This window comes from Garra rufa, chromosome 21, assembly GCF_049309525.1.
Source record: "Garra rufa chromosome 21, GarRuf1.0, whole genome shotgun sequence".
Classification (NCBI taxonomy): Eukaryota; Metazoa; Chordata; class Actinopteri; order Cypriniformes; family Cyprinidae; genus Garra; species Garra rufa.
In genome coordinates this window covers 1203695-1229768 of record NC_133381.1, presented here as the reverse complement: position 1 = coordinate 1229768, position 26074 = coordinate 1203695, and the positions used below count along the sequence as shown (strand labels likewise).

At 31.6% G+C, this 26074-nt stretch overlaps 2 protein-coding genes across 3 annotated transcripts in view; both read left to right on the top strand.

Moving 5' to 3' along the window:
* spint1a (serine peptidase inhibitor, Kunitz type 1 a) lies at window positions 1-23641 on the top strand. 2 transcript variants are annotated; one of them, XM_073826964.1, is made up of 12 exons: window positions 1-234; window positions 2172-2611; window positions 2710-2733; window positions 4240-4397; window positions 6388-6529; window positions 10669-10839; window positions 14574-14615; window positions 14711-14842; window positions 15211-15261; window positions 18883-19053; window positions 21730-21789; window positions 22956-23641. In XM_073826964.1, the coding sequence occupies exons 2-12, from the start codon at window positions 2224-2226 to the stop codon at window positions 23144-23146; spliced, it is 1530 nt and encodes a 509-aa protein (XP_073683065.1). In that variant the 5' UTR covers window positions 1-234; window positions 2172-2223; the 3' UTR covers window positions 23147-23641. The 2 variants fall into 2 exon arrangements, with proteins under 2 accessions (XP_073683065.1, XP_073683066.1); XM_073826965.1 differs by lacking the exon at window positions 2710-2733 and having other exon boundaries at window positions 8-234.
* A 1957-nt stretch (window positions 23642-25598) lies between these two features.
* The window catches only part of LOC141296207 (pleckstrin homology domain-containing family G member 3-like), a 68384-nt gene continuing 67908 nt past the window's right edge, over window positions 25599-26074 (top strand). Inside the window, exon 1 of the mRNA XM_073827482.1 lies at window positions 25599-25711. The gene's annotated coding sequence lies outside the window, so the exon portion shown is untranslated. The remainder of the gene's footprint in view (window positions 25712-26074) is intronic.

Genomic DNA, 26074 nt, shown 5'->3' with positions numbered 1-26074 from the left:
TATTGCAGTTTGAGGGGGCGGAGTCTGGCTCGACCGCGTGACGTCAGCACTTCCTGCTCTCGCAGGTATCTCGGTATCGGACACACCTGAAGCTCCGGATCTGACTGCCGCAGTTTTACTCGGAATCAACGACGCATTTCCACCGAAACTCTGGTTGAATCGACGGTTCATATTTGGCTAATGAGGAATTACTTCACTGTGGAGGAGACGAACTCTTGTAGAGCAGTTTAACAGGTAAGAAAGCGAAATGCTTCAAGTTTAGTTTGTGTTTTACTGACGAACGCAAAAAACCTGCTGCGTTTTTCCTCAAGGAGGCCTGTAATGTTTATGTCTGATTAAACCAGATATATTCAACAGTACTGTGGTAAAAAAGTTTCGATTCTGTGTCCTTGAAAACTAGTAAGTGATTAAATAAAGTGTGATAAGAATTAAGTTATTTCGCCGAAGTTGGAAAGTTTTCATATCGTTTTTGACTTGACCTTTTTAGGGGAGAAAATGACTTGGTTGAGTCATTTTGTACATGGAGGGATTTTTAAGTGTTTTTTTTGTGTGTGTGTGTGACGATCTTATAGATGATAAAACGTGTTAAGATGTAATGTTGTGTATTAAAACGTTAGTTTAATATTCTCACGTTGATTTTAAGTTATTTAGGTTGACTTAAGTTAATTATTTTGTTTATTTCGATACACCATATGTTTGTATAAATGAAGAGATTTCAACCGAGTTGAAGTTGTTCATTTCCAGAGGAAAGAGTTTTTTTTTTGGATGTAGTCCAAAGTTTGAATCATTTTTAAAAGGACTTCTTTAGACTATGTATTATAAATATTATTTAGAAGTTTTAATGTTTTCTCTTTATTTTCAGATTGGTGATAAATAATTTTTCGGATTTGGTCATTCTAGCTATATTTAATTTAAATATTATTATTCTCTTTATAGTTCCTTATAGATTTATGTCGGCATTTAGTTTGTCGACTATGTATAAGAAATGTTAATTTGAAGTTTAAATGTTTTCTCTTACTTTTAAAATAGGTCTTAAATAATTTTTCAAGGGATTTTACTTTTTTGTTATTTAGATAAATATTTTTTAGATGGTTTTGTAAATCCATACTATAAGTATTATTTTCATTTTTTACATTTCTTTCTTTCAGATTCATTTTAAATCGTTTATAAAAGGACTTCTTCCGGAGGGGTCATTATTTAGACTATGTATTATAAATATTATTTAGAAGTTTTAATGTTTTCTCTTTATTTTCAGATTTGTGATAAATAATTTTTCTTATGAATTTGGTCATTCTAGCTATATTTTAATATAAATATTATTATTCTCCTTAGATCCTTATAGACTCCCTATCGATTAGTTCTGGATTTAGTTTATAGACTATGTGGGCTAAATAACATTTGCAAGTTTTTATTTTTTTCTTAGTTTTCAGATATTTAGGTCTTTAATCATTTTGAAAGGGATTTTTTTTTTTTTTTTTTTTTTACTTTTGGTTTTGTTATTTAGATATATATTTTTTTGAATATTCTTTATAAGTTTATAAATAATCCATATACATGATATAAGTATTCTTATGAAAAAAAAAAAAAAAATATATATATATATATATATATATATATATATATATATAAATTCATTAAGTATTAATTGATTTGTTTTATTTATAAAAACATTAAATAAAGGACTTTTACTGGAGGTTTTGTTCTTTCAAAGAATGCCTTTTTATTATTTTCGATTTGGTCATTCTATCAGCTATATATAACATAAATATTGGTTAAGTTTTACCCTTTTTCTTTCTTTTCAGATTGGTCTTGAATCATTTATAAAGGGGTTTAACTGGAGAGGTTTTGTTCTTTGGCAAATGATTAATTTGTTATTCATTGGATTTATTCATTCTTCCAGCTATATTTATATTACTGTGTGTATATATAGCTGATAAAATGATTAAAATGATATTAAATTATATTATACATATTTAGAAGTTTACTGTTTATAGTGTTCTCTTTCTTCTCAGATTGGTTTTCAGTCATTTATAAAGGGATCTTACTGGTGGTTTTGTTTTTGGAGAATGACTCCTTTTTGAATCTTTGTGTTTGTGTGATTCATTCGACTAGCTATACCTAATATAAGTTTGATTTGGAAGTTCTAATGCTTTCTATTTTTTTCTTTTCAGGTCTTTAATAGTTTATACAGTGATTTTATTGGAAATTTTGTTAATTCAGAGAATGACTCGGCTCTGGATCTGCTGGACTGTGGTGGTTCTGCACATCTGTCTCCATGTGACTCCATCAGAAGGAGAATGCATGGATAAGTTCAGTCTTGGCAAAGAGGATTTTGTGTTGGACGTAGATGAATCTGTGAAGGAAGGGGCCACGTTTCTGTCGTCTCCTCGAGTGTCTCGGACTCAAGACTGTGTTCAGGCCTGCTGTAATGATCCAAACTGTAATCTGGCTCTGATAGAACATGGAGAAGATTCCAAAAGCACCACCTCTTGCTTTATTTTCAACTGCCTGTACAAACAGAAGAAAGTCTGTCGCTTTGTGAGGAAGGATGGCTTCAGCAACTACCTTCTGATATCTGTTTTTAAAGATTACCTTGAGCAAAAAACTTCAGGTAAGAGGAAACCATCTAACATGTATCTGGAGGTGTTAAAAGAGGGTTATTTCTTCTGTATGTAGTTGACAACTGTGTTTTGAAATCTATTTTCAAAGATTACGTTGTGCAACAGGTGCCAGGTAAGGGAAATGATCTTCAATGTGTCTAAATGTCTAGTGTTTTTACAGTTAAATGAGTATATTCAGGATGTTTATATGCAGCGTTTTCGCTCCGATTTGTCCTTAAACTGTGGAGGAAATACTCCTGGAAATACTCATGCATGTCCAAACTTGTTAAAGTCTTCAGAAGTGTGTCATTGTTTAGTATTTTAGCCGGTTGTAATAACCAGGGGTGTAGGAATTTGAAAAGATAGACACATTGAGGACCCCATGAAAACCATAAACATATTAATAAAATAAATAATAATTGAAAAAAAATCAGTATACTCAAAAAATAAAAACATTTAACTTCAGATAGTTGCCAAAGCAACATATTACATTTTATTTTAGTTTGATGTACTTAAATAGCTTAAAAAAAAAAAAAAAAAAAACTAAACTGAAATGAATTGAAACAAAACTCTATGCATAATTTAGCAAAAAATGTAACTGAAATAAAAATGATTTTAAAAAAAATATATAATTTTTTTTCATGCATTTAATATTAGTTAGCCTATTGTTGATTTCAACAAAAAACTTTTTTTAAATTCAAAAAGTATTTATAAAAATGTAATACAAAAATTAAACACACACACACACACACACACACACACACACACACACACACACACACACACTTCTAAAGCATTTACTAATATTAGCCTAATGTTGATTTCAACAACAACAAAAAATCTTTTTAAATTTTTAAAAAGTATTTTTTAAATATATTATTTAATGGACCTGAGTTGACATTATGTAACCAAAAAAAATGTTTTTATTACACAAAGATTAATAAATATTGTAACGAAAGTAATGCTCATTGGCAATGTTCATTGATGCATTAAATAATGTTAACTAATGGCACCTTATTGTAAAGTGTTACCATAGAAACACTAATAGTATCTCACTGATACTATTTTACAGGGTTTTTTGCTTTGATAATTAGAATATAATTAAAAATAGCCAGTAGTATTGAGTTTAAATCACAACCATCTGTTTGACAAACAAAAAGTGCAAACTCAATAGTTTTGGTGTTTTTATGAAAGATCAAGACTGAATATCAAGATAAATGCACATATCTTATAAATGCTTGTCATGTTTTGTTTTGTTTTTTACTAGAAATCACAAATTTTGATTTCATGGAGACTTTGGATTGTAAAAAGTAAAGATGTTCTATCAGCTGAATGCAAAAGCATGATAATGTTGCTGTTTCTGCGCCCCTGGTATCAACCGTGTAGAGTCTCATCATGCGGCCTGTTTAATGTCTTTTAGTCTCCACCTTTCATTTCCTCTGCATGTCTTATGAACTTTAATAGTTCTTCTAACTCACCCAATCAGCTGATCTTCACTATACAAGATCTGTCTTGTATTATTCTCTCATAAGCTCTGGCTTGCTATGTCACTATCATTCTTGGCATCTTGTGCAATTCCCACCGTTATTGTTCCATATTGCATAATGTTTCATCGCTGCAGTGTTTTGATTTCTTGCAGAAGTGGAGGACAAACCTCCAGTGGCAATGTGTGGGCAGGACAGAGTCGTTCAGCCCAAAGACGACGTGATTCTGAATGGCATTGAGAGTAAAGATGATAAAAAGATTGTGAGCTATAAGTGGGAACAGGTGTCTGGAGACTCATCAGCTGTTATGACGGTGGGTTCAGGTTCATTATTGAAATAATATTTTCTGAAAATGCATAAGATAGTATTTACGTTTTTCTTTATTTGAAGCCTTAATGTATAAGGCATTATAAAGGTATTCATAATTCAATAAATCATCACATCTTCTCATAATTGTAGTAAAAGTATAAAGTAATAATAATAATACACGTAATTAAGTACTTTGCAGAAAAAATAGGTTATTTTCTTGCGTTTTAATAAATTAACTGTTTAATTGGGTTATAATGTGTAACAATAAATAGGTATTATAATATGGTTATTATTCAGGAGATCATACAATGTATTAAGACTTTTACATATGTTAAAAATCTAAAAGCTTCAAGTAAATTGTTACCGATATTGGTTGTTTTAATGTGTTTAAATTAGTTATACTTTTTTATATATACTTTTTTTTCAAGCTGTAACAATGAATACATATATATTATAATGTTTTATAAATGTGGTTATAATTCATATGATTATAAAATACACTATTTTAAGGCATAATTAATTAATTTAAAATATAGTAAGAATGCACTATATATATATAAAGGTTTCAATTGAAGTGTTAACGATATTTGCCAAAACTGGTTGTTTTCAGCTATTTTAATGTATTATGCTCTAACAACGAATAGATAAGTATTGTAATATATATTATAAATAATGTGTTAAAATACTTTTTTTAATATATTATATATAAAGATTTCAAGTAAATTGTTACCGATATTAGTTAAAATTTATTGTATTAGTGCATTTTAATGAATTATACTTTCTAAAGGTGTAACAATGAAAATATGTGTATTATAATAATATATTATAATTAATGCATTAAAATGTTAAGGTGTAATTAGTCCATTTAAAATATTTTTATAATTCATTAAATACAAAGGCTTTCAGTATTACCGATATTCTTTGAAATTGGTTGTTTTCGTTTGTTTTAATGAGTTATACTTTCTAAAGGTGTAGCAATGAGTGGATAAGTATTATAATTGGTGTGTTAAAATACTTTTATTATACATTATGTATAAAGATTTCAAGTAAATTGTTACCGATATTAGTTAAAATTGGTTGTGTCCATGCATTTAAATGAACTATACTTTCTAAAGATGTAACAATCAAAATGTGTATAATAATAATATTAATAATAATAATATATTAATGCATTAGAAAAATATTAAGGCATAATTAATGGATTCAAATGTTTATAATTTATTATATATAAGGGCTTCAAGTAAAGTGTTACCGATATTGTGTGAAATGAGTTGGTTTCATGAGTTATGCTTTCTAAAAGTGTTACAATGAATAGATAATTATTATAAAAATTATAATTAATGCATTAAAATATTTTTATAATTCATTGTATATAAAGGCTTTAAGTAAAGTGTTACCGATATTGGTTAAAATTGGTTGCTTTTATGCAGTTCAATGAATTTTACTTTCTAAAGGTGTAACAATGAAAATATGTATATAGTAGTATATTGTAATTATTGCAGAAAAAAATAAGGCATAAATAATGCATTAAAATATTTTTGTCTTTAAATTTATTATGTATTAAGGGTTCAAGTGTTACAAGTATTACCGATATCACTTGAAATTGTTTTAATGAGTTACACTTTCTAAAGGTGTTACAATGAATTGATAAGTATTAAAATATATTAGAATTAATGCACTAAAATACTTTTTTTTATAATGCATTATACTGTACATAAAATCTTCAAGTGAAGTGTTTCTGATATTAATTGAAATTGGCTGTTTTTCCATGTGTGTAACTTTCTACGGGTGTAAAAATTAATAGATAAGTGTTGTAATATATTATAATTTTGGTAATTTATGAACTTATACAATATAAGGTGTATTACAGGGCATAATTAATCTACTAATAAAAGTATTATGCATTGTATATATAGGCTAAATGCAAAGTGTTGATTTCTGATATTTTATTAATGTACATTCTTTTATAATCAGTTTTTGTTTGTTTGTTTCAGAAAGGGCCATTTGAAGATTCAGTGACAGTCTCCAATCTTTCTCCTGGGATGTATAAGTTCAGACTAACGGTCACAGATGACGCTGATCAGACGGGAACGGCCGAGGTGTCAATTTTAGTCCTGACGCCAGAACAGTCTCTCCGTGAGTACATGAAAACACATCTTCAATTATTTATTCATTTTTACCCTTTTGTTGTGCTGAAAATCTGGTGCTGCTTGTCAAAATTTGCTTTTAAATCACTTAATTTGCTATATTATTTTCAAGTTTAGGATTTCATCTGTTTCAACAACTTGCTTGCTTTTAATTTGCACAGGTTTTTTGGTAACACTTTCTATGAAGCCCGTATTTATAATACATTATAAGGGTATTTCTAAGGCATTATAATGAATGCATAATGCATTATAAAAAAACTTATATGTTATACCATCTCATGAATAATCGTAACAACAATTATAATACATTATAATACCTGAGTATTTGAGGTTATAACTTTTAAGATTATGATTATTTATAACACTCAATGGACGCCATATTAAATCTACTTAATTCATAATGGACTATATCATGTTACATTTATTTTTTACATTATATTACATTTTATTTTGATGGTCCACTTATTCTATTTACTATAAGCTTAAACTTTCCAACTACATTTCAACTAACACTCTTTAGAGTATTAGTAGACTTAGGTTATGGTTGGGCTAGGTAGAAGGTTCATGTACTTGCAAAGTTACATATTATATAATATAACAGTTTATCTTTTGGGGAATCATCTAAATTTAGTGTTAGCATATATTTTGCATACTACTAATGATAATTACTGCTAGCTGACATGGAGTTGCAGAGTTACTTATCAAAAGCTGTCTAAAGGGTATCATCAAAATAATCAAACTGATAAAACAAATGTGTCATATTACACATTTATCTGATCTGATGCCTGATCTCAGGGGTTCTTTGGGAAATATTATTATAATTACTTATAAGTGGTCTTTGTATGCTTTAAGTAAAGTGACATGAGAAACATGGCAAGATATGAGACTTATAATATGTTATAACTATGAGGAGGTAATCATTCTCTTAAAAGCTATAACCACAAATAAGTAAAAATTATAATACATTAAAACTGTTTTTATGAATACTCATGAGATGATATAACATATTATAAGGTTTTTTTATAATGCATTATGCATTCATTATAATGCCTTAAGAGAATACCCTTATAATGTATTATAAATACGGGCTTCATAGAAAGTGTTACCGGTTTTTTTTTTTTTTTTTGGAAATTTTTGATCACAGCTTCAATGATCTGAGCTCATGCACCTCAGTTTTTCAGTCAATATTGGCAAAGTTATTCATATTTAATGCTCTTTTTACTTAAGAACTGAGGTTCATAAGCCTTAGAGTGTTATGTTCTGAAAATTCGTCAAAGTTAATAATATTTTCTGTGTGTGTCAATATGATTTTAAAAGCAACAGCTTGCTAGTAATTGGTAATTGCTGTCATGTTGTCTGATAGGTAGTGTTGCTTTCGTCAACGTAAATTATGACTAAATATCGTCGTCAACGAACCTTTATCACGTGACAAACGAGACGAAACGAAAATGTTGGTCATGTGACGATAAATATAATAAAATGTATAATACAATATCGTTGATGAATAAAAACGAGACTAAATGTGGTTTACAAAATAAAAACTATGCTAAAATGTCTCTTCATTTTCGGCGACGAAAACTAGACGAAACGAAATGTTATTACATTAGATTGATGACATTTTCTTTGGGAGAAAAAGAAGAAAGGACACACAAATTTTTTCCTACTTTTTAGTAGTGATAGGAAAGTAAAGCTTTTCAAAGCAAGCTTTTCAACACGTTGTACTCTTGTGGAGTAATCTTGTGGTCAAAGGTGGAAAACGTTTGTTTTGCGTCCCAGATGTCAAAGCGATTTTTGGACAGTTTCATAAAATGAATCAGTTTGTGCTACGAAAACCATAAGAAATGTTTTTCTTACACAATTTAATTAATCTGTAAATAAACTTATAAAAGTACAAGCATGATTTGTGTAGCCATAGTATAGATGATCAAAGTAAATTAAGAATATTGTTAAATTGACTAATATTATCATTAATTAGAAGTGCTTTTGAAGCGGGAATTACTACTAAATAAACATGCACAAAACTACAGGTACATATTTATTTGTATTATGATTTATTCTTAATAAACAAGTGAATGACACTTGAAACCTGCGCAAGGGGTTCGTGTTTGAATCAGAATACGAAGCAGTCACGTTTGATAAAACTTGAATGTATACATTTTTTTTTCTGCCATTGTCATGTGATGCTATTTCATTTAATTTATTTTATTTATTGTTTTTATTTATTTTATTTCAATTTATGTGTGTGTAATGCTAACATGTTTGGTAGGTAAAATAAATGTTGTAATTTCAAATTAGAGCATCTTCCATGTCTGGAATGGATGTATTCTTGAGCTTATAAGGTAGCCTAACAATAATATAATAAGATAATAAGATGGTTTCGTCTATACTAGGTAGTTATACTATATTGACTTTGTTAAATAAAAATTGACTTTGTTAAATAAAATTGCATTACTAAAAATAGACTAAAATACAAATTTCATTGACTAAAAATTGACTAAATGTCATCAGTTTTCGCCGACTAAAACTAGACGAAAATAGTCATGGGTAATTCTGACTAAAATAAGACTAAAATGCTCACACTTTTAGTCGACTAAAACTTGACTAGACTAAAAAGAGTATGAACGTGACTAAAACTAATAAAAACTAAAATGACAGTTTCACACAAAGACTAGACTAAAACTCAAATTAAAATCGGCCGCCAAAAACGACACTACTGATAAGCGTTTCTCAGTCATTTAATCTGATTTCTGACAATGAAATTTGCATGCATCTTGACCTGAGATGAGTTCTGGTCCAACAAGTTTTAAAGTGACCTTAAAAATAGTTGTCGGCAAACATGGATTAACCATTTACCAGGATTTGTCAGCCTTGAATGCATAGTTTCATTCTGTTAACTGTGTTTTCTAAACATGCTTCCTATTAAAACGGAGTAACCTCAGCTTTGCTTGGTCGAAACCGTTACATTAAAAGTTTAATGATTTACCATGGAAATGATTCAGAATTTGTTGGTTTGACCAGTTGCTTGACGTTTCCTAATTTCAGTAGAAACAGGAAATCCCTTGAGCTGCTAGTGGCCATTTTCTTGAGTGTTTCACAAACTGGTGTGGCAGGTTTTGCGGTGGGAGTTTCACAGAGAATGAGGTTGTTCTTGTAATTCAGCGTTTGTGATCTGGTCTAGCTGTAAAATGTAAATCTAAAATCCATATGAACCCTGAACAGATATTTACATGAATATATATTATATGAATCATGTTGCAGTTGCATTATTTATCGTGTTTGCTTTGGCTGCCTTGTGTTTTCAGAGCGTGTTTGTCTCACCATTGTTGGGAAGAAAATATGTGAAGCTCATTTGACATTATAAAATCATTTAATATTTATTAATGTTTTCCAAGAGTTAAAAGCATGTTTGTCAGTGATAATTAACTTTGTGACAGATGTAAAAACAATAAAAAAAAAAACACAGTGCATGCATCCTGATCTAAACATACAATAGTGTTATTCATTTTTACAATCAAAGGCAGGAGACATTATTTACTATGGTAAATCGGCAGCAGATCAGCATGTGGCGTTTCATTTTTAATCTTGTGTTGAGTAATGTAAATGATAGTTTCAGTTTTCTGTTTGAATAAGAATTCATATTTCACATAGTTCATGTGTTCGCAGGAGTTATGTAAATGAGCAGTATGACTATAAAGGATATTGAGTAACATCACGTGTCTTGAAAGCACATTTAATTATAGTCATAAATCAAGACGTGAACCTGCCTTGACAGTATATTGTTTAAGAAGTTTCCATAAAAATAAGTGCATTGATGTAACATTTGATATAGGTGTTAATTTTATTGATGCTCAATTGTTATGTGTTTTGCACATTGTCTCTTGAATGGTTTCATTTATAGTTTTATAATGCAAACTCATTTGCATTTTCACATGCAATGTTGTCATGTTACGAAACACATGTTGATGTGCAATGACAAAGTGTTGCTTCAGAAGACTTTAAGTACAGTATTGCACACAATCAATTTAAATCATACTTCTGTTTTTTTTGTCTGAAAAGAGTGAACAAAATGTTTCTTGTTCATGCATTACACTTAAATAATGAATAAAAGCCTGATTTTCTTTCAATCAGATCACTGTCTGGTGCCAAAGAAGGAGGGTCCGTGTCGAGGCTCTTTCCCTCGCTGGCACTACAACGCCGTCACCGAGAAATGTGAGCAGTTCAAGTTTGGAGGCTGCAAACCAAACCGTAACAACTATCTGGCGCTCAACGAATGTCTGAACGCCTGCGACAAAGTATCAGGTATTGAGTTTTTAGATGTTTGTAAGTGCATGCCAGTTATAATTTAAAAGTAAGTCAGAAGTGTAGAAAACAAGTAGAAAGTCAATTAGTATCTATTCTAACCTAAATACATTTACATTTATTCATTTAGCAGATGGTTTGGATAAATATATCATAAATATGTGACCCTGGACCACAAAGCACGGGTATATTTGTAGCAGTAGCCAACAATACATTTTTCTTTGATGCCAAAAATCATTAGGATATACTGTAAACATCATGTTCCATGAAGATATTTTGCAAATGTTCTAATTTTTGATTAGTAATATGCATTGCTAAGAACTTAATTTGGACAACTTTAAAGGCGATTCTCTCAATATTTAGATTTTTTTTGCACCCTTAGATTTCTAGATTTTCAAATAGTTGTATCTCAGCCAAATATCGTCCTATTTTAACAAACCATACATCAATGGAAAGCTGAAAATTGACCTTTATGATTGGTTTTGTGGTCCAGGGACATATATATTTAAATCACTGACATTTGGGTTTACCGGTAATGAGGCTTTTTTTTTTTTTAATAAATAAACCAGACGATGGGTTAGGGCTGGGCGATTTGGCCTAAAATCAAAATCTCGATTAATTGAACATTTTAACCCGATTACGATTAATGAACGATTATTTTATTCATTAATAAAATTACATTTAATTATATTTAAATAATATTTATTTTTTTGCCCTCATGGTTCACTGACAAGTTTTGTACAGTAAATATGCGCACATATTACAAGTGAGAGCTATTTGAATGAAGGGTGCACACACTATCTACTATCTATGATTATTTATTGAACATCAGTGTTGAACAACTGAAATTAAAGCACACATTGCTTAAAATGAAAAGTCACATTTTTCTTAAATTAGTGAAAATAAATAACTTGCACTTTTGGAAACAAAATAAATTATTTATAAAATAATAATAAATATTAAAAGTAGAAAATAAGCAGTATCTCTTCTAAATAAAATTACTCTTGTATATCCTGTAAATACTTTTTACTGTATGAATACTGTTTAAGCTCTCCATCGACATGTCGGCGGAGTAACGTAACGGAGCGGGGTCACGTGACTCCACATGCAGTAGTGTTTTTAAAGGGAAAGTAATTGAAATAATTGACCTGAAAAAATGTGATCGATTATAGGTTCTGAATGTCGATTTCGATTACTTTTCGATTAATCGCCCAGCCCTACGCTGGGTAACATTATTTGTGGCAGATGCAAGTACAGGGATTAAAGTTCTCCGTCCCTACGACGGATTTCGGTTACCTGCAACAAGTCTATGACGGATTTTCGTCAGTTAGAGAAAATGAGGGGAAAAGAAGCGTGTATATATAAACGTATACGTATAAACGTATATACATTGTTGTTGTTGTTCTGCCGGCAAACCAAAAATCATCTCTGCCGTGGCTGCAGCTTCTCAGTGACAACATAGTGATGCCGCTGGCCTCATTCACAGTCAGGTATTTCCAGAGAACAAAGAGCAGAACTAGAATTTCAGCGCAGGTATTAATACACATTGGAATCTATCATTTGCACGTGCTTTTGAGTCCTGCTTATTTAAAGTGAAAGAGAGACTCATTTGCACGCTCTCTTATCATTGTGTGCCCACAGAACACAAAAAGGAGAGTGACAGATTTAAACAATCGTTAAGAGAGTAAGCAAATGTAATATTGATTTAATACAACAGTTCAGTAACAAGAAAATATAAAATGACTTGCGTTGTCTGATCCCTATTGCCTGATTTTACTCTATTTTTTTTTAAATGAAAATATATCTAAATAAGTAACAGCTCAGCTGCTGCGCATCTCTAAAAGCAAACCAGCGCATTTTTGAACGAATCTTCAGTTTATGATTATCCATTCATAAAGGCAGTCACTTGCTTCCTTCCCGAATGAATCAGCCGCCCAAACGAATCATGTCTTACCGCCACCTGCTGGTGGATTTAGTGTCATTGTAACTATACTTAGTTATTTAAAACATTTGATATTTCTATATTAAAAGTGTATATTTAAAACATTTATCTCAACATGAATTTATTTGCACTTATGCCACCTCTGAGCCTCATTAAATGTCTAAAATTGCACCTACAAGCCGCTTTTGAGTTCCTTTGTGCCACCTCTAGTACAAATTATTTTTTATTAATACTAATTTTATATGATTGGTAATTTATTTGTCTTATTCTGCTATTATATTGTTTAAAAAAAAAATTCAGACCGGTTGAAAGAAAACATCCAAAAGACACTTAAGTGTTTCTTTTATAGCACTTTATCTATTTGTGTCAATAGATTTTAATTACAATCCATACACTGAGCAATAAATCTCCACTTCAGTTGCACTGAAACACACCAAAATTTACATTTTTATTCCTGTCTATATCCTGAAGGTTTTTACAGAGGGATTTGTTCATATATGATTTGCTTGATTTTATACATTTTTATTCCCCAAAAAACTGTAAAAAAAATTATAATAATAAAGTATTTTCTAAATTATGGAGTGACAAAATTAGATACCCAAAAGTCCTCCTGTAAAAACAATTGACTCTAATGTGTCAAACAAAATTAATACAATTTTTTAAACTGATTTCATCCAGTGTTTTGATTTTTTTTGTACATGAAATATGCAAATTAGCACATTTAATTAAACAAGACCTCATTTGCATATTGAACCCTAACATTTTAGAAAACTTGTAATACAAAAAATGTTTGCAGTTATCAATGTAATCAATCAACTGAGTAAGTAAGGTGATAACTATTAATTTTACCCTGTTCACCTGCACTGTCTTACTTTTACTTTTATCTTGCCTTTTATAGGTTTATAATATACTTATTGCGACTTTCAAAGTAGATATTGGAAAAATGACTGTCTTTATTAGAACATAACCCTATTTTGATCTAAAGCAGCATACAAAAAAAAAACTAATGAGTTGTGTCAGATATTGTAGGCCATTTTTTTCTTTTAAAAGTTTCTTCTGCTTTTGAAAACATGCATTGCCTGTTAAATTTGACATTAGATTAGATTAGATTCAACTTTATTGTCATTACACATGTACAAGTACAAGGCAACGAAATGCAGTTTAGGTCTAACCAGGAGTGCAATAAGCAGCAAGTGCAGGATAAAGGTATAAGTTATAAGTGCACTTATAGGGAATATGTACAGGGAGAAACTATGGATAATATTTACAGATGAAGTACTGTGAGCATAATTTACAGATGATAATTAACTACAATTAGAATGTACAAATAGATGAACACAATATACAGGTTGCTATTAACTATAATATAAATTGCAGGTAGATACGAACATAATATACAGGTTACTGTTTACTAAAGCAGGAATTTACAAATTGACATGTATAGATATAGATTTATCACAGATTTACAGTATGTATATGTGCAATGGAAATGTGCATTTACAAATGGGTATGTACAGCGTAGTGCAATGAATATTAAGTAGCGCAATGGTAGTGGGGAGTGTGTTGGGGTGGGGGCCAAGGGTCAGTGGGGGCCAGAGTTCAATAAGGAATAATTGAAGATGAAGTGATGCTCAGTGATGCTTTCAGAGCAAACGGTCTATCCGTGCATGCTTTTCTTAAATAATGACACTTTATTTAATATTTTATTGTCTAATTTAATTATAACAACACATTTTAGGAGTGATTTTTCAAAAATGATTTCTGTTTTACATGAAATATTTTCTTTTTGCAGTTAAGCCATCGTCAGGAAGGTTAGGTCCGATCCACAATCAACGTAAGTCTGTGATTGCCGATGATTGGTTTTAATTCATGCCTAGAATATTTGTATTGGCATTTACAGGTGAAATTATTGTTTTAAAACCCACACAGGTGAGCAGTGCGATGAGGTTTGCGGTCCGGATCATTTCACATGTTCAAATAATTGCTGCATTCAGAAAGAGTTGGAGTGTGACGGCGAAGCGCAGTGCAGCGATGGTTCGGACGAGGCTGAATGCTCCAGACGTGAGGACAAACATTATACAAGCACATTACCTTAGTAATTAAAAAGGAATAGTTCACTCAAAAATCATCAAAAGTCTTAGAGCTTTGTTTGTTATTGAGGCGTTTTAAGTCAAAGCTATTGTTTGACATCGGAAGTCTTCAAATAATTTGCATGAAGTCATATGTGATGCTTTTATACTGCTTTATTGTCTCTTTTGATCTCTCTTTGTCTCATTTAGTAAAGTACATACAGGATTGAGCTTGAGATGATAACAGAATTTTTTTTATCTTGTTTAAAATTTGTTTGTTTTTTTATGAACTGTTCCTTTAAACGTATTAGTTTATCAGTTTAATGTGTTCATTTAAGTTATTCTTGTCCTTCTGTTTAGTGGACAAGAAGTTCCGTCGACTCCTGGATATTCCTGTGGACAAAAGCAAAGGTGATTTATTGTTTATCTTAAAACTCATAACTGTTTCATTTGTATTTTGTTGTACGCAAACCTAAAATATATGATTATAATTATGTTGAGCTTATCACTGCATTTAATTTGCATTTTATTTTCTGTTCTGATATATGCAAAGAAGGTATTGATAATTTTATCTTTAAAAATTTATCAGTGTTTATTTATTTATTTATTTATTTTTTTCAGATTTTTTTTTATTAATCAGTGGAAAACATCAAATTATTAGGGGATGAGAATTATAAAAACAAACCAAAGAAAAAATAAAGCATGAACAAATCACTGAAGAAGTTTTGTATATTTTATACAAAAAAATTATATTTAAAAAATATAAAAAAAAATTATACAAAAAAAAAAATAGTTTTTTTATTTGTAAAACCAGTTTTACTACAAATACCATGGTTAAACTATGGTTAGTGTGGCAAAACGATAGTTAATTTGTGGTTACCATGTTTTTTTGTTTGTTTTTTTCTCATGAAAACTCAGTCTATTAATAAAAAAGTAATACATGTACACCTTAGAGGACACATAGGATAAATATAGAGAGATGTTTTTTAGGATAAACTGAGCTTTAGATACTTGTCTAGATCAACTTTGAGTAAAGAAAAGAGAGATTTAGAGGCAGATTGTTATTTATGTATGTGAAAATTAGCTAGCAGGAAACACAAATTAAGTTATATTTCCTATATTCTCTTGTGAGTCGTCAAAACATTCAAAGAAAACACAAACAGAAAGAAAAGAAAAGTCATTTACAAAATGAGATCAGATGAAAGTTATAAATCTGATCAAAATGTCTGTGTGTGGTTCACTGGCAAACAAGTGAAAAACAGCGACTCCAATGTCTGACTTATATTATATTTGCATCCAAAAGCTTTTTGTAAAATTTGGATGAACTCATGAACCTGTTGTTTGACGCCTTCATATTTAAGAGAACTGTAGTTTCCAAAGTCGGACGTCACTTGTTATGATTTTCAAGGGTATAGAATTTAGTAGAGACATGTCCCTACCAATAGCCACACACTACTAAATTGACCCTAGCAATAATTTAGATCAGAATCAAACCTACGCCCTTGTTTTTATTGTACACAACTGAATATAATAATGGTCTATTTCTTTTAGAATTTGAACGAGAAATTAGAATTAGTTTGATAAGTGAGATCTCTGTATGAAGTCACTAAAAATAAAAAATAAAAATAGTGCTTGAAGTCCTTAAAAGTTTAATTTTACAGTGTCTGAAATATATGTTCTCATAATTATTGTTTAATTTTTATAATGTTTTTGTAGAGTTATAATTTTCTTATATAATATAATCAGGGTTTGAAATGAACACCTGCCAACCCGCCGAATGTGGGTAAAAATGAGCTGTGGTGGGTAATGCTGTTAAAAAACTACAATCTGTCCGGTGACATTTGGTGTATGAGTACTATTGAGGAAGTTCATGCAAGCCAAATCTGCGCTGATTTAGTGCAAATACTGAACTCCTGAGACATCATGACATTATGAAGTATATTGCAAAAAACAAACAAAACACTCCTACAGAAATGCATGCATTCACACCTATGTGATAAAGTCTGGTTAGACCAATTTAGTGCGTTGTGCACATTTAGAGTGCATTCTGTCTATGCATGACTCAGTCTATTAATATGCATTAAGAATGATCACAGAATTCAAGATATGGGGCAGAAAATGTACATAAATCATTTCATATAGTTATAATATCACACAAAGAGTGTTTTTTTTTTTTCAGCACGATTACAAATCTGATATTGATTTCAAACAGTTGTATAAACAAGAGACTTGTGTATGTTTTAGACACCATATAGACTGTTTTTGCTCTATTTCGCCAACAAAAATCATTCCAAACAAGCACCGTTTTGCGTCTCAGAGGAGCATGGTGTTTCTTTCCTGAATGATTTAACTGTTTAAATGATTTGGTCCGATCGCAAGGACTCACTTATTAGCAGTGACTTACTGCCGCCTACTAGCGGTTTGAATTTCACATTTAAAGCATCTTTTTATTTTCAAAATAATTTCAAATATCAGTATTTAAAATTTTTGTTTAAAATATCAAAACATTATGCATTTGTAACTGCAGGTAAAAGCATTCCATGTCCCTTTGGGCTTTATTAAACAGTGTGGAAACACATCTAAATGCCATCTTAGATGCAACTTCTGCAAAGATTAATTTTGTGGAGACTGATTTCATTTGTTTGGTAATAGCCTAAATGTAATATGTGACCCTGGGACCACAAAACCAGTCATAAGGTTAAATTTTACAAAACTGAGATGTATACATCATATGAAAGCTCAGTAGATAAGCTTTCTACTGATATATGGTTTGTTAGGATAGGACAATATTTGGCCGAGATAAAATCAAAATACTGAGAAAATCACCTTTAAAGTTGTCCAAATTAGGTTCTTAACAATGCATATTACTAATCAAAAATTACATTTTGATATATTTATAGTAGGAATTTTACAAAAAATCTTCATGGGACATGATCTTTACTTAATTTCCTAATTATTTTTGGCATAAAAGAAAAATCCAAAATTTTGACCCATACAATGTGGTCCAGGGTCACATATTATTATAATTGACTGATTAAATGTAAGATTTTCACACAAAAGATGATGCATACTTAAAAAAAAAAAAAAAAAGGCTTTATAAAGGTAAAAATCTATTTAAACTAACACACTCCGCATAATATTGTCTAATTATCTTTATTGATATTGATATGACTTTATTGTCAGACGAATCTGAAATTTTCCTTGCGTAACAGTATGTGACACTCTTTACAAACAGACAAAACACAATTTACAAAAAAACATTCAATATAATCAAGAAAAAAAAAAAACAACACTGGAGCTTTCATTTTACATGGATCTTATTTAGCTCCGGTGTACAAAAGAATGTTTTAATTTCACTCGATTAAATCTTGGATCCTTATATCTGCGCTTAGATGGCAAATGTACAGATTCATTATACAGCACATGACTAGGATTAGAAACAATATTCATAGTTCATATAGCTTTTCAAGAGGCTGTCCTACTACCTTTGAACATATTTTATCTTGGTTCCTCAACTTTGTCTTTAAGCCAACAGACAAACTCCTGGACCAAACAGAATTGCAATACTGTAGGACACTCATAATTACAGACATAAAGAATAGTGCAAGAATCTGTTTTTGAAGACCTGAGACTTTTGGAGCATCAAAACAGATTCTTGCACTATTCTTTATGTCTGTAATTATGAGTGTCCTACAGTATCAATACCATTATCAATGAAATCCCAGAAAATATTGAGATTTTTTTTTTTGTCAATATCACACACCCCTAGTACTGACACCAAATGATCTGCAACAGTTACTTTGTCACGTCTGTTGTAGACCGCCTCAAGCTGTTGGTTTATTTCAGGTTTTTTTTTTTTGGCTATTAGGAGTAATGAATGGCCGGTAACTTAAAAATTTAGTAGCCAAATGATGAGTTAAAAAGTTGATTTCAATCCCTGAATATAATACCTATTTGCTATTTTAGAGCCATAATATTAAATTCTGTATTAAAATGGGCACGAATTAATCAGTGATGTATTGACTCTTCCAGTTCATTGCGTGGAGCCACCGGTAACGGGAAACTGTCGTGCAAGTTTCACCAACTGGTACTACAATCCGTATGAACAGCGCTGTAACCGCTTCAACTACGGCGGTTGTGATGGGAATGAAAACCGCTTTGAAACGGAGGAAAAGTGCATGCTGTCGTGCACTGGAGTGACTGGTGAGTTTCACTGTATTATTGGTGTTTAAAATCAGTTTCAGTGGCATTTTTGTTTCATCTTTGGTCATAATTTTATTTGTGCAGCACTTATCAAGTCTTAAGTTAGATTTTTTACTAGGGGTGGCACGGCACATGAAGAAAAACCGAACCGTTCGGTTCGCTCGTCTCTGTTCGGAGCGTGTGTGCGTCACACGGTTCAACGCATGCACAATGTAGCCTCGTGCACGTAGTAACTGTCCTTTTTGCGTGAAATAAGAGGTGTGTGTTGACATACAGACAGTAAAAGTAGAGTGCTGCAGGTTACGTCACGTGTAGAAATGGCAAGTCGGAGAGATAAGGAAGGCTGCCCGGAGTTGGAGGATGCGCCAGCGTCGTATAAGGGGCAGTGTTGTTTTCGTCAAGATGACGATGACGAAATCATTTCGTTGACGCCACTTTTTTCATGACGATAACGAGACGATGACGAGATAAAAATGGCTCGTTGATGGCTAAAACATGACGAGACGTGTGAGTTTTCGTTGACGAGACGAGAATAGACGAAAATATTAGTGGGTGGTCCGTCAGACGTTTAAAATGCATGACATTTCCGCTTATTGTGCATGACAATTAAAACTTAAAAAGTATCTGACGCTATGGCAAGCCGTTTTAGCATTCCATCCGTGTTTGTCTTTTATGTTCTAAAACATTCCTTCATTATTGTAATTATTGGTGAAAATAGTCGATCCGGAAGCTCACATCGTGTAGAACTATAGATCTGCTATTTTCAGAACTTATAAGTGAAACTACCCAACAGCAAAATACTTACTGACCTACATTAATTTGTTAAAAGACTACTTTTTTCCCTTTTTTTGACTAAAACTAGACTAAAACCTTTTTGACTTTTCGTCGACTAAAACTAGACTAAAACTTTTTTGACTTTTCGTCCACTAAAATTGGACTAAAACTATCACACATAGAAGTGACTAAAATTTGACTAAAACTAAGAAGCATTTTAGTCCAAAAGACTAAGACTAAATCTAAGATGGTTGTCAAAAACAACACTGATAAGGGGCCGTTCACATGCAGTGTCTTTTGCGCGCTCAAGTTCGTTATTTCAAATGCGGACGCGCGTAATGGTAGCGACGCGCTCGTTTTTTCCAGGCGCGTCAGCACCGCATCGAGATAAAAACATCTCAACTTTTCAGAATGCCGCAAACGCAGCGCAGGTCATATGACATGAACCAACCAATCACTTGTTTAAAAGACAGAGCTTAAAGAGTTCCTCTCTTTTTCTTTTAAAAGATAATATTTTTGTAAGAGCACAGAAGTTGGCTCTTTGATAAATGCAAGTTAATTCTTCAGTTCAATCTTTATGTGCAAAAAAGGCACATAAATTCCTGTAGAGATAGCAATACATATTCTCCTGTTATTGCCAAATAAATGAAAAGCATGTCATCAACCTCAGAGATGGTCCCAATAATTTGCTTAAAGTCAAGTCAAATTCAGTTTATGCATGATTACATGATATAACTTTTTTTAATACTGTATCCTAAATTGTGGATAATTAAGCTGTATATCATATGCTGAAGTACATTTCTGGAGTGTTAAAGATTAAAAGAAAAAAATAACAGCAACCGTACAGAACCGAAAACCGTGACCCTAAAACCGTGATACAAACCGAACCGTGGGTTTTGTGAACCGTGCCACCCCTATTTTTTACATATCCTACATATACCCACTTTTTCCAGTCCCTCTTTTTCTGATTATGTCATGCAAGTAAAAAAAAAAAAAAAAAAGTAAAATGTATTTTAAATTTATCTTAAACTCATCATTGCATTTCATTTGCATTTTATTTTCTGTTATGATATATGCAAACTTAAATATCTTCAAGAACGTATTGATTATTTTATCTTTAAAAATTCTTTTAAAAACACTTTTAAAAGTAATGCATTACAATATTGAGTTACTCCCTAAAAAAGTAACTAATTACGTTACTTAGTTACTTTTTATGGAAAGTAATGCATTGTTACTTTTGAGTTACTTTTTAAATCTGGGCAGGGCTTGCTTGTTTGTTTTTAATATAAAAAGTTCTATTTTTGTCAAATGTAAAAGCCTTTTTACAGCAAAAGTCTCAGGCTTAGAGAAAAGTAAACTGACGTCTGTACAGTAGACCGCAGAGGAAAAAATGTCAACTCTTCAGCAATAAAAACGGAAAACAAATGATAGATTATCTTGAGTCATTTTTGCTTTTTAGTATGGATGAATTGGATCATGCAAGGTCGGCAGCAAAGATATCAGTTAATAAAATGGGATTAAATACATAAAGGATATTTGTATTATGTGTTTCTATTCATTTTGAAGAAAACTGTATCTTTTTTGTTTAGTGAGTGAGATGAATTAATGCATGTTCACATTTATTCTAGAACTAAAGTAACATCTTACTCACAATTTCTCTCAACATGGGGACAGGAGAGCTTTTAATCAATAAATGGACTCAGATATTTTCTAGTCAATTAAAAAGTAATGTGTTACTTTACTAGTTACTTAGAAAAAAGTAATATTATTACGTAACTTGCGTTACTTGTAATGCATTACCCCCAACACTGAACATGAGATTGTAAACTTACTGAGGTTGTTTTTTAAACATTTTTGTTCTGTTTCTCCTGCAAATGATGTGTGGTGTTCATTGTATTTCAGAGACTGATGTGTTTGCCAGACGAGCTCAGTTTGAGAAGCTAGAAAGCTCGGATGACACAGGTATCACCGCTTACGCAAAACATGCTTCATAACGAACAGCAGAAATATAATTCCTTGCGTGCTTTATTTTAAAGGTGCCATAGAATGGAAAACGGTATTTACCTTGGCATAGCTGAATAATAACAGTTGTGTATATGGACATGCCATACCATTTCCTCCTCCTTATATAAATCTGCTGTTTGCAAAAGACCACTGAAAAATAGGCTAATCCTAATATAGCATCACTAACAAGCATCTAAACTTGTAAAATACGTGGTAAGTTCTGCGGCTGTGGTATAACGTTACACAGAGCACATGCCATCACAAAAGAGAAAGTAAAATGATTGTGCATTCAAAACGGCAGTTTCAATGACCTGCATAATAACAAATATATATTTTCCTCCGTGTGTGAGCTACTGAAATGAGCAGCGCTGTGAAACAGCCAATCAGAGCAGAGCTCATCATTATTATTCAAGAACCTTCCAAATAAGGTAATAACAGACCATTTGTGCCCCTGGACCACAAAACCAGTCTTAAGTTGCTGGGGTATGTTTGTAGCAATAGACAAAAATACATTGTATGGGTCAAAATTATAGATTTTTCTTTAATGCCAAAAATCATTAGGCAATTAAGTAAAGATCATGTTCCATGAAGATTTTTGGTAAAATTCCTACTATAAATATATCAAAATGTTATTTTTGATTAGCAATATGCATTAAGAACTTAATTTGGACAACTTTAAAGGTGATTTTCTCAGTATTTTGATTTTTTTGCATCCTCAGATTCCAGATTTTCCAATAAATGCATCTCAGCCAAATATTGTCCTATCCTAACAAACCATACATCAATAGAAAGCTTATTTACTGAGATATGATGTATACATCTCAGTTTTGTAAAATTTAACCTTATGACTGGTTTTGTGGTCCAGGGTCACATTTCATTCTAGGGACAAATCCCAGGGTTGTAAATGGACCTGTAAAACCGTTTCTGGAGAGTTTTTGCCCTTTCCTGTCATATACTTCTATGTAGATATCGGAGATCAGTTTAGAATATTGTGTCAATGCATTCTATGGCACCTTTAAAATATGAGTGTTGAGCACATGGAAAATTGTAAAAAAAAAATGTACCTTTGTGTGAATCACCTGACATATGTGTTGATGTAACGTGACTCTCGTGGCTCTTTTCAGCTGTCATCGCGATAGCCGTCTTACTGGGCATTGCCATCGCCGTCCTGCTGGTTGTTATCGCATGCTGTCTCCTGAAGGGCAAGAAGAAGCGCAGGAACAAACATCAGCATGTTGCCGTGAACGGCGGTCACGTTTACACCTACGAGGATTCAGAGAAACTCGTCTACAACCACACAACCAAACCCATCTGAGCGTTAACTCAGTCTAACAGGACATCTGACCGTACTGCTGGAGCGTGATGTGAAAATGAATATGTATATGCAAAATTATTTGGTTTCTATAGTACTTCGTTTAGAGTTGACAGGCTGGCAACTGTGCAGAAAGGTCGGTTGATTTGCTTTTATTACCAGCGGCTTTTCACTTCTCTTATTTCTGTTCTTTGCTTTATATATTAGCTTGTTGGATTTTGCTCAGGGGTAAGTTTGTGTTGCAATAGCATATAATAAAGCCAGTTTTTGTTTTGTCCACAACAAATGAAATCAAGATTCTTGAGCCATTTACTTAGATGCAATTCAGCTGTTCGAAGACTGGATTGTTTTTTTGTATTTTATCTGAAATGCTGCCTCTCATCAGTTTTTCTCAAAGCCATGTAATCATTGCAGTACTGTTTAGAAATTAGTTTCATATTTTAGTTTGTTTTAGATCTAAGATACTGATTTATGGCTCTTTGTTTTGATGTGTTAACTCTTGTTTATCTACTCTCTTTTTTTAAATGTTCTTATTTTATTTTTTTTAGTAAACTGCATTTTTGATTCAGATTAAGAAATTACATTTATGGTGAAAAATCATATCCCCAAAATGCAAATTTGTACATAGACTTTTTTTATTGTGTATCAAAACTTGCCTGATGTCTATACTAGTAATCTTGAAAAGTCTCAATAAAACTAACATGTACAGACTGTGTGTGGATGATTTTATTTGTGATGTCTTTACTTATTTATTATTAAAACGGGAGCTTGTGCTATTAAATGACCTGCAGAGGGCGCCATTGACCCAAGACTAATGTTAATAGTTAAAGGTTTGGGTTTGACCATATGGTTTAGTTGAGTTAACAACAAAACAAACGAGTAAAACGTGTTTTTGCCAGAATTTGTGTGAAGTTTTCCGTTTGAGAAAGTCTTCAATATACTACACAATTTTAGGATAGCATTTTTGTTTTGTAAACTAATTTCTTACCTGATATGCAGACCGAAATCTCCCACGGCGATCTCTAAAAAACGGCTTTCAACTTCTATTTTTAGTCATTGTAGTCGACTATGATTGGTCAATCCTGATCAGCGCTGAGAAAAGTAACATGTTCCACGCCACGGTTTTGCTTAATCAGCGGTTAATTTGCAACTGAATAAAAATACAAAACTTTTTAGTAGTAAAAAAGTGCGCATTAAAGAAACTTCCAATAAAATTTAAGTATTAACATTGTCCTGGTGCTTTGTTTGGCTGGAGAATATTTTGCTGAAAGAAAATATTTAAAGTTTAATGACAAAAGAGTTTACTTTTTCTTTCATTAGGCACTTAGAAAATAATTATTTAAATAAATATATTTAAGAAATATAAAAAATATATTTACATATACAAAAGGTAAAAAATAAATAAATTGAATCAGGAGTCATCAACGACTGTGATTGGTCCAACCTGATTAGTGCTGTGAAAAGTAACGTGCCATCTCTCTCTGGCGGTTTTGATTATTCAGCGGTTAATTTGCAACTGAATAAAAAAACAAAACATTTAAGTAGTTAAAAACTGCGCATTAAAGAACCTTCCAATGAATTTAAGTATTAACATGGTCCTGGTGCTTTGTTTTGAGGGAAATATCTTGCTGAAAGAAAATATTTTAAAGTTTAATGACAAAAAGTTTCCTTTTTCTGCCTTTATGTGGTTATAAGATAATTATTTAAGAACATTTATTTAAGAAATATAAAAAATATAGTTACACATACAAATTTTTAAACGAATTATTAATTCAGTAATCATCAACGACTGTGATTGGTCCATCCTGATCAGCGTTGAGAAAAATAACATGTACCACGCCACTCTGGCGCTTTTGATTAATCAGCGTGAATAAAAATGCAAAACTTTTTAGTAGTTAAAAACTGCGCGTTAAAGAAACTTCCAATAAAATATGGGTATTAATGTTGTCCTGGTAGTTTGTTTTGAGGGAAATGTCTTGCTGGAAGAAAATTTTTAAAGTTTAATAACAAAAGAGTTTTCTTTTTCTGTCTTTAGGCGCTTAGGAAATAATTATTTAAATAAATATATTTAAGAAATATAACAAATACATTTACATGAACAAATATTTAAACTTTATTTGTTCAGGAGTCATCAACCACTGTGGTTGGTCCATCCTGTCTGCGCTGAGAAAAGTAACACCTATTACGTTACGCTAAGCGCGCTCGCTTCGTCAGCAAATAATAATTTGCAGCCGATCAAAAACACCGAAATTGCTAATACATATTGAATTAAAACCACTAGGTGAAGATTACATATATAAAACATTTTTATTTAGACATTTTAAACAACTTTTTGTCGCTAAGCCCCGCCCACATCGAGTCTCTCGATTCAAGCTAACAGTCATTCCCGCTGCTGGAGTTTCTGCGGTTTAATACAGCGGTGTTTGAGTTCAGACTGAAGTCAGTCAGTCAGTCAGTGCTGTTGCATGTGAAATGGTCATACCGAGTCTCTCAGAAAATAATACAAACATAAATGTTTGCGAGGTGCGAATGAACTACAAACGTCTTAAATAAGGAGGAACTCAGTCGGTAAGTGTTTTTGTCTTCATTTAAAGACTCAAAACTATTGTTTGTGATGACTAAACGCGTGAAGTCCTGGAAAACTAGATCGAAACTAAACAGTGGAAGCTGTTAAAGGTGTTTTCTTTGTTTTTGAGAGCAGTTTGTGTGTATTTGACGAACTTTGTGTGTGTTTGTAGTGTTTTTGCTGTCCTCGTGTTTTGTTTTGGGGAGAATAGTTTGCTAAAGGTTAATAGACTCATGTTGTTATTAATGACATTTACGTTTTTAGTTGTTAAAATGTTTCAGATGGGCGTTTGCAAACCATGTCACAACGGTATTTAGTGAATTATATCAAGATCAAGGATAATCTGAGGTAATTTCATATAAAAC

Bases quoted from the DNA above. Each gene is read 5' to 3' on its own strand.
- spint1a (XM_073826964.1), top strand. From the start codon at position 2,224: ATGACTCGGCTCTGGATCTGCTGGACTGTGGTGGTTCTGCACATCTGT. The intron at 2,612-2,709 runs GTAAGAGGAAAC...CTATTTTCAAAG, and splicing joins CCTTGAGCAAAAAACTTCAG to ATTACGTTGTGCAACAGGTG. The intron at 19,054-21,729 runs GTGAGTTTCACT...ATTGTATTTCAG, and splicing joins GTCGTGCACTGGAGTGACTG to AGACTGATGTGTTTGCCAGA.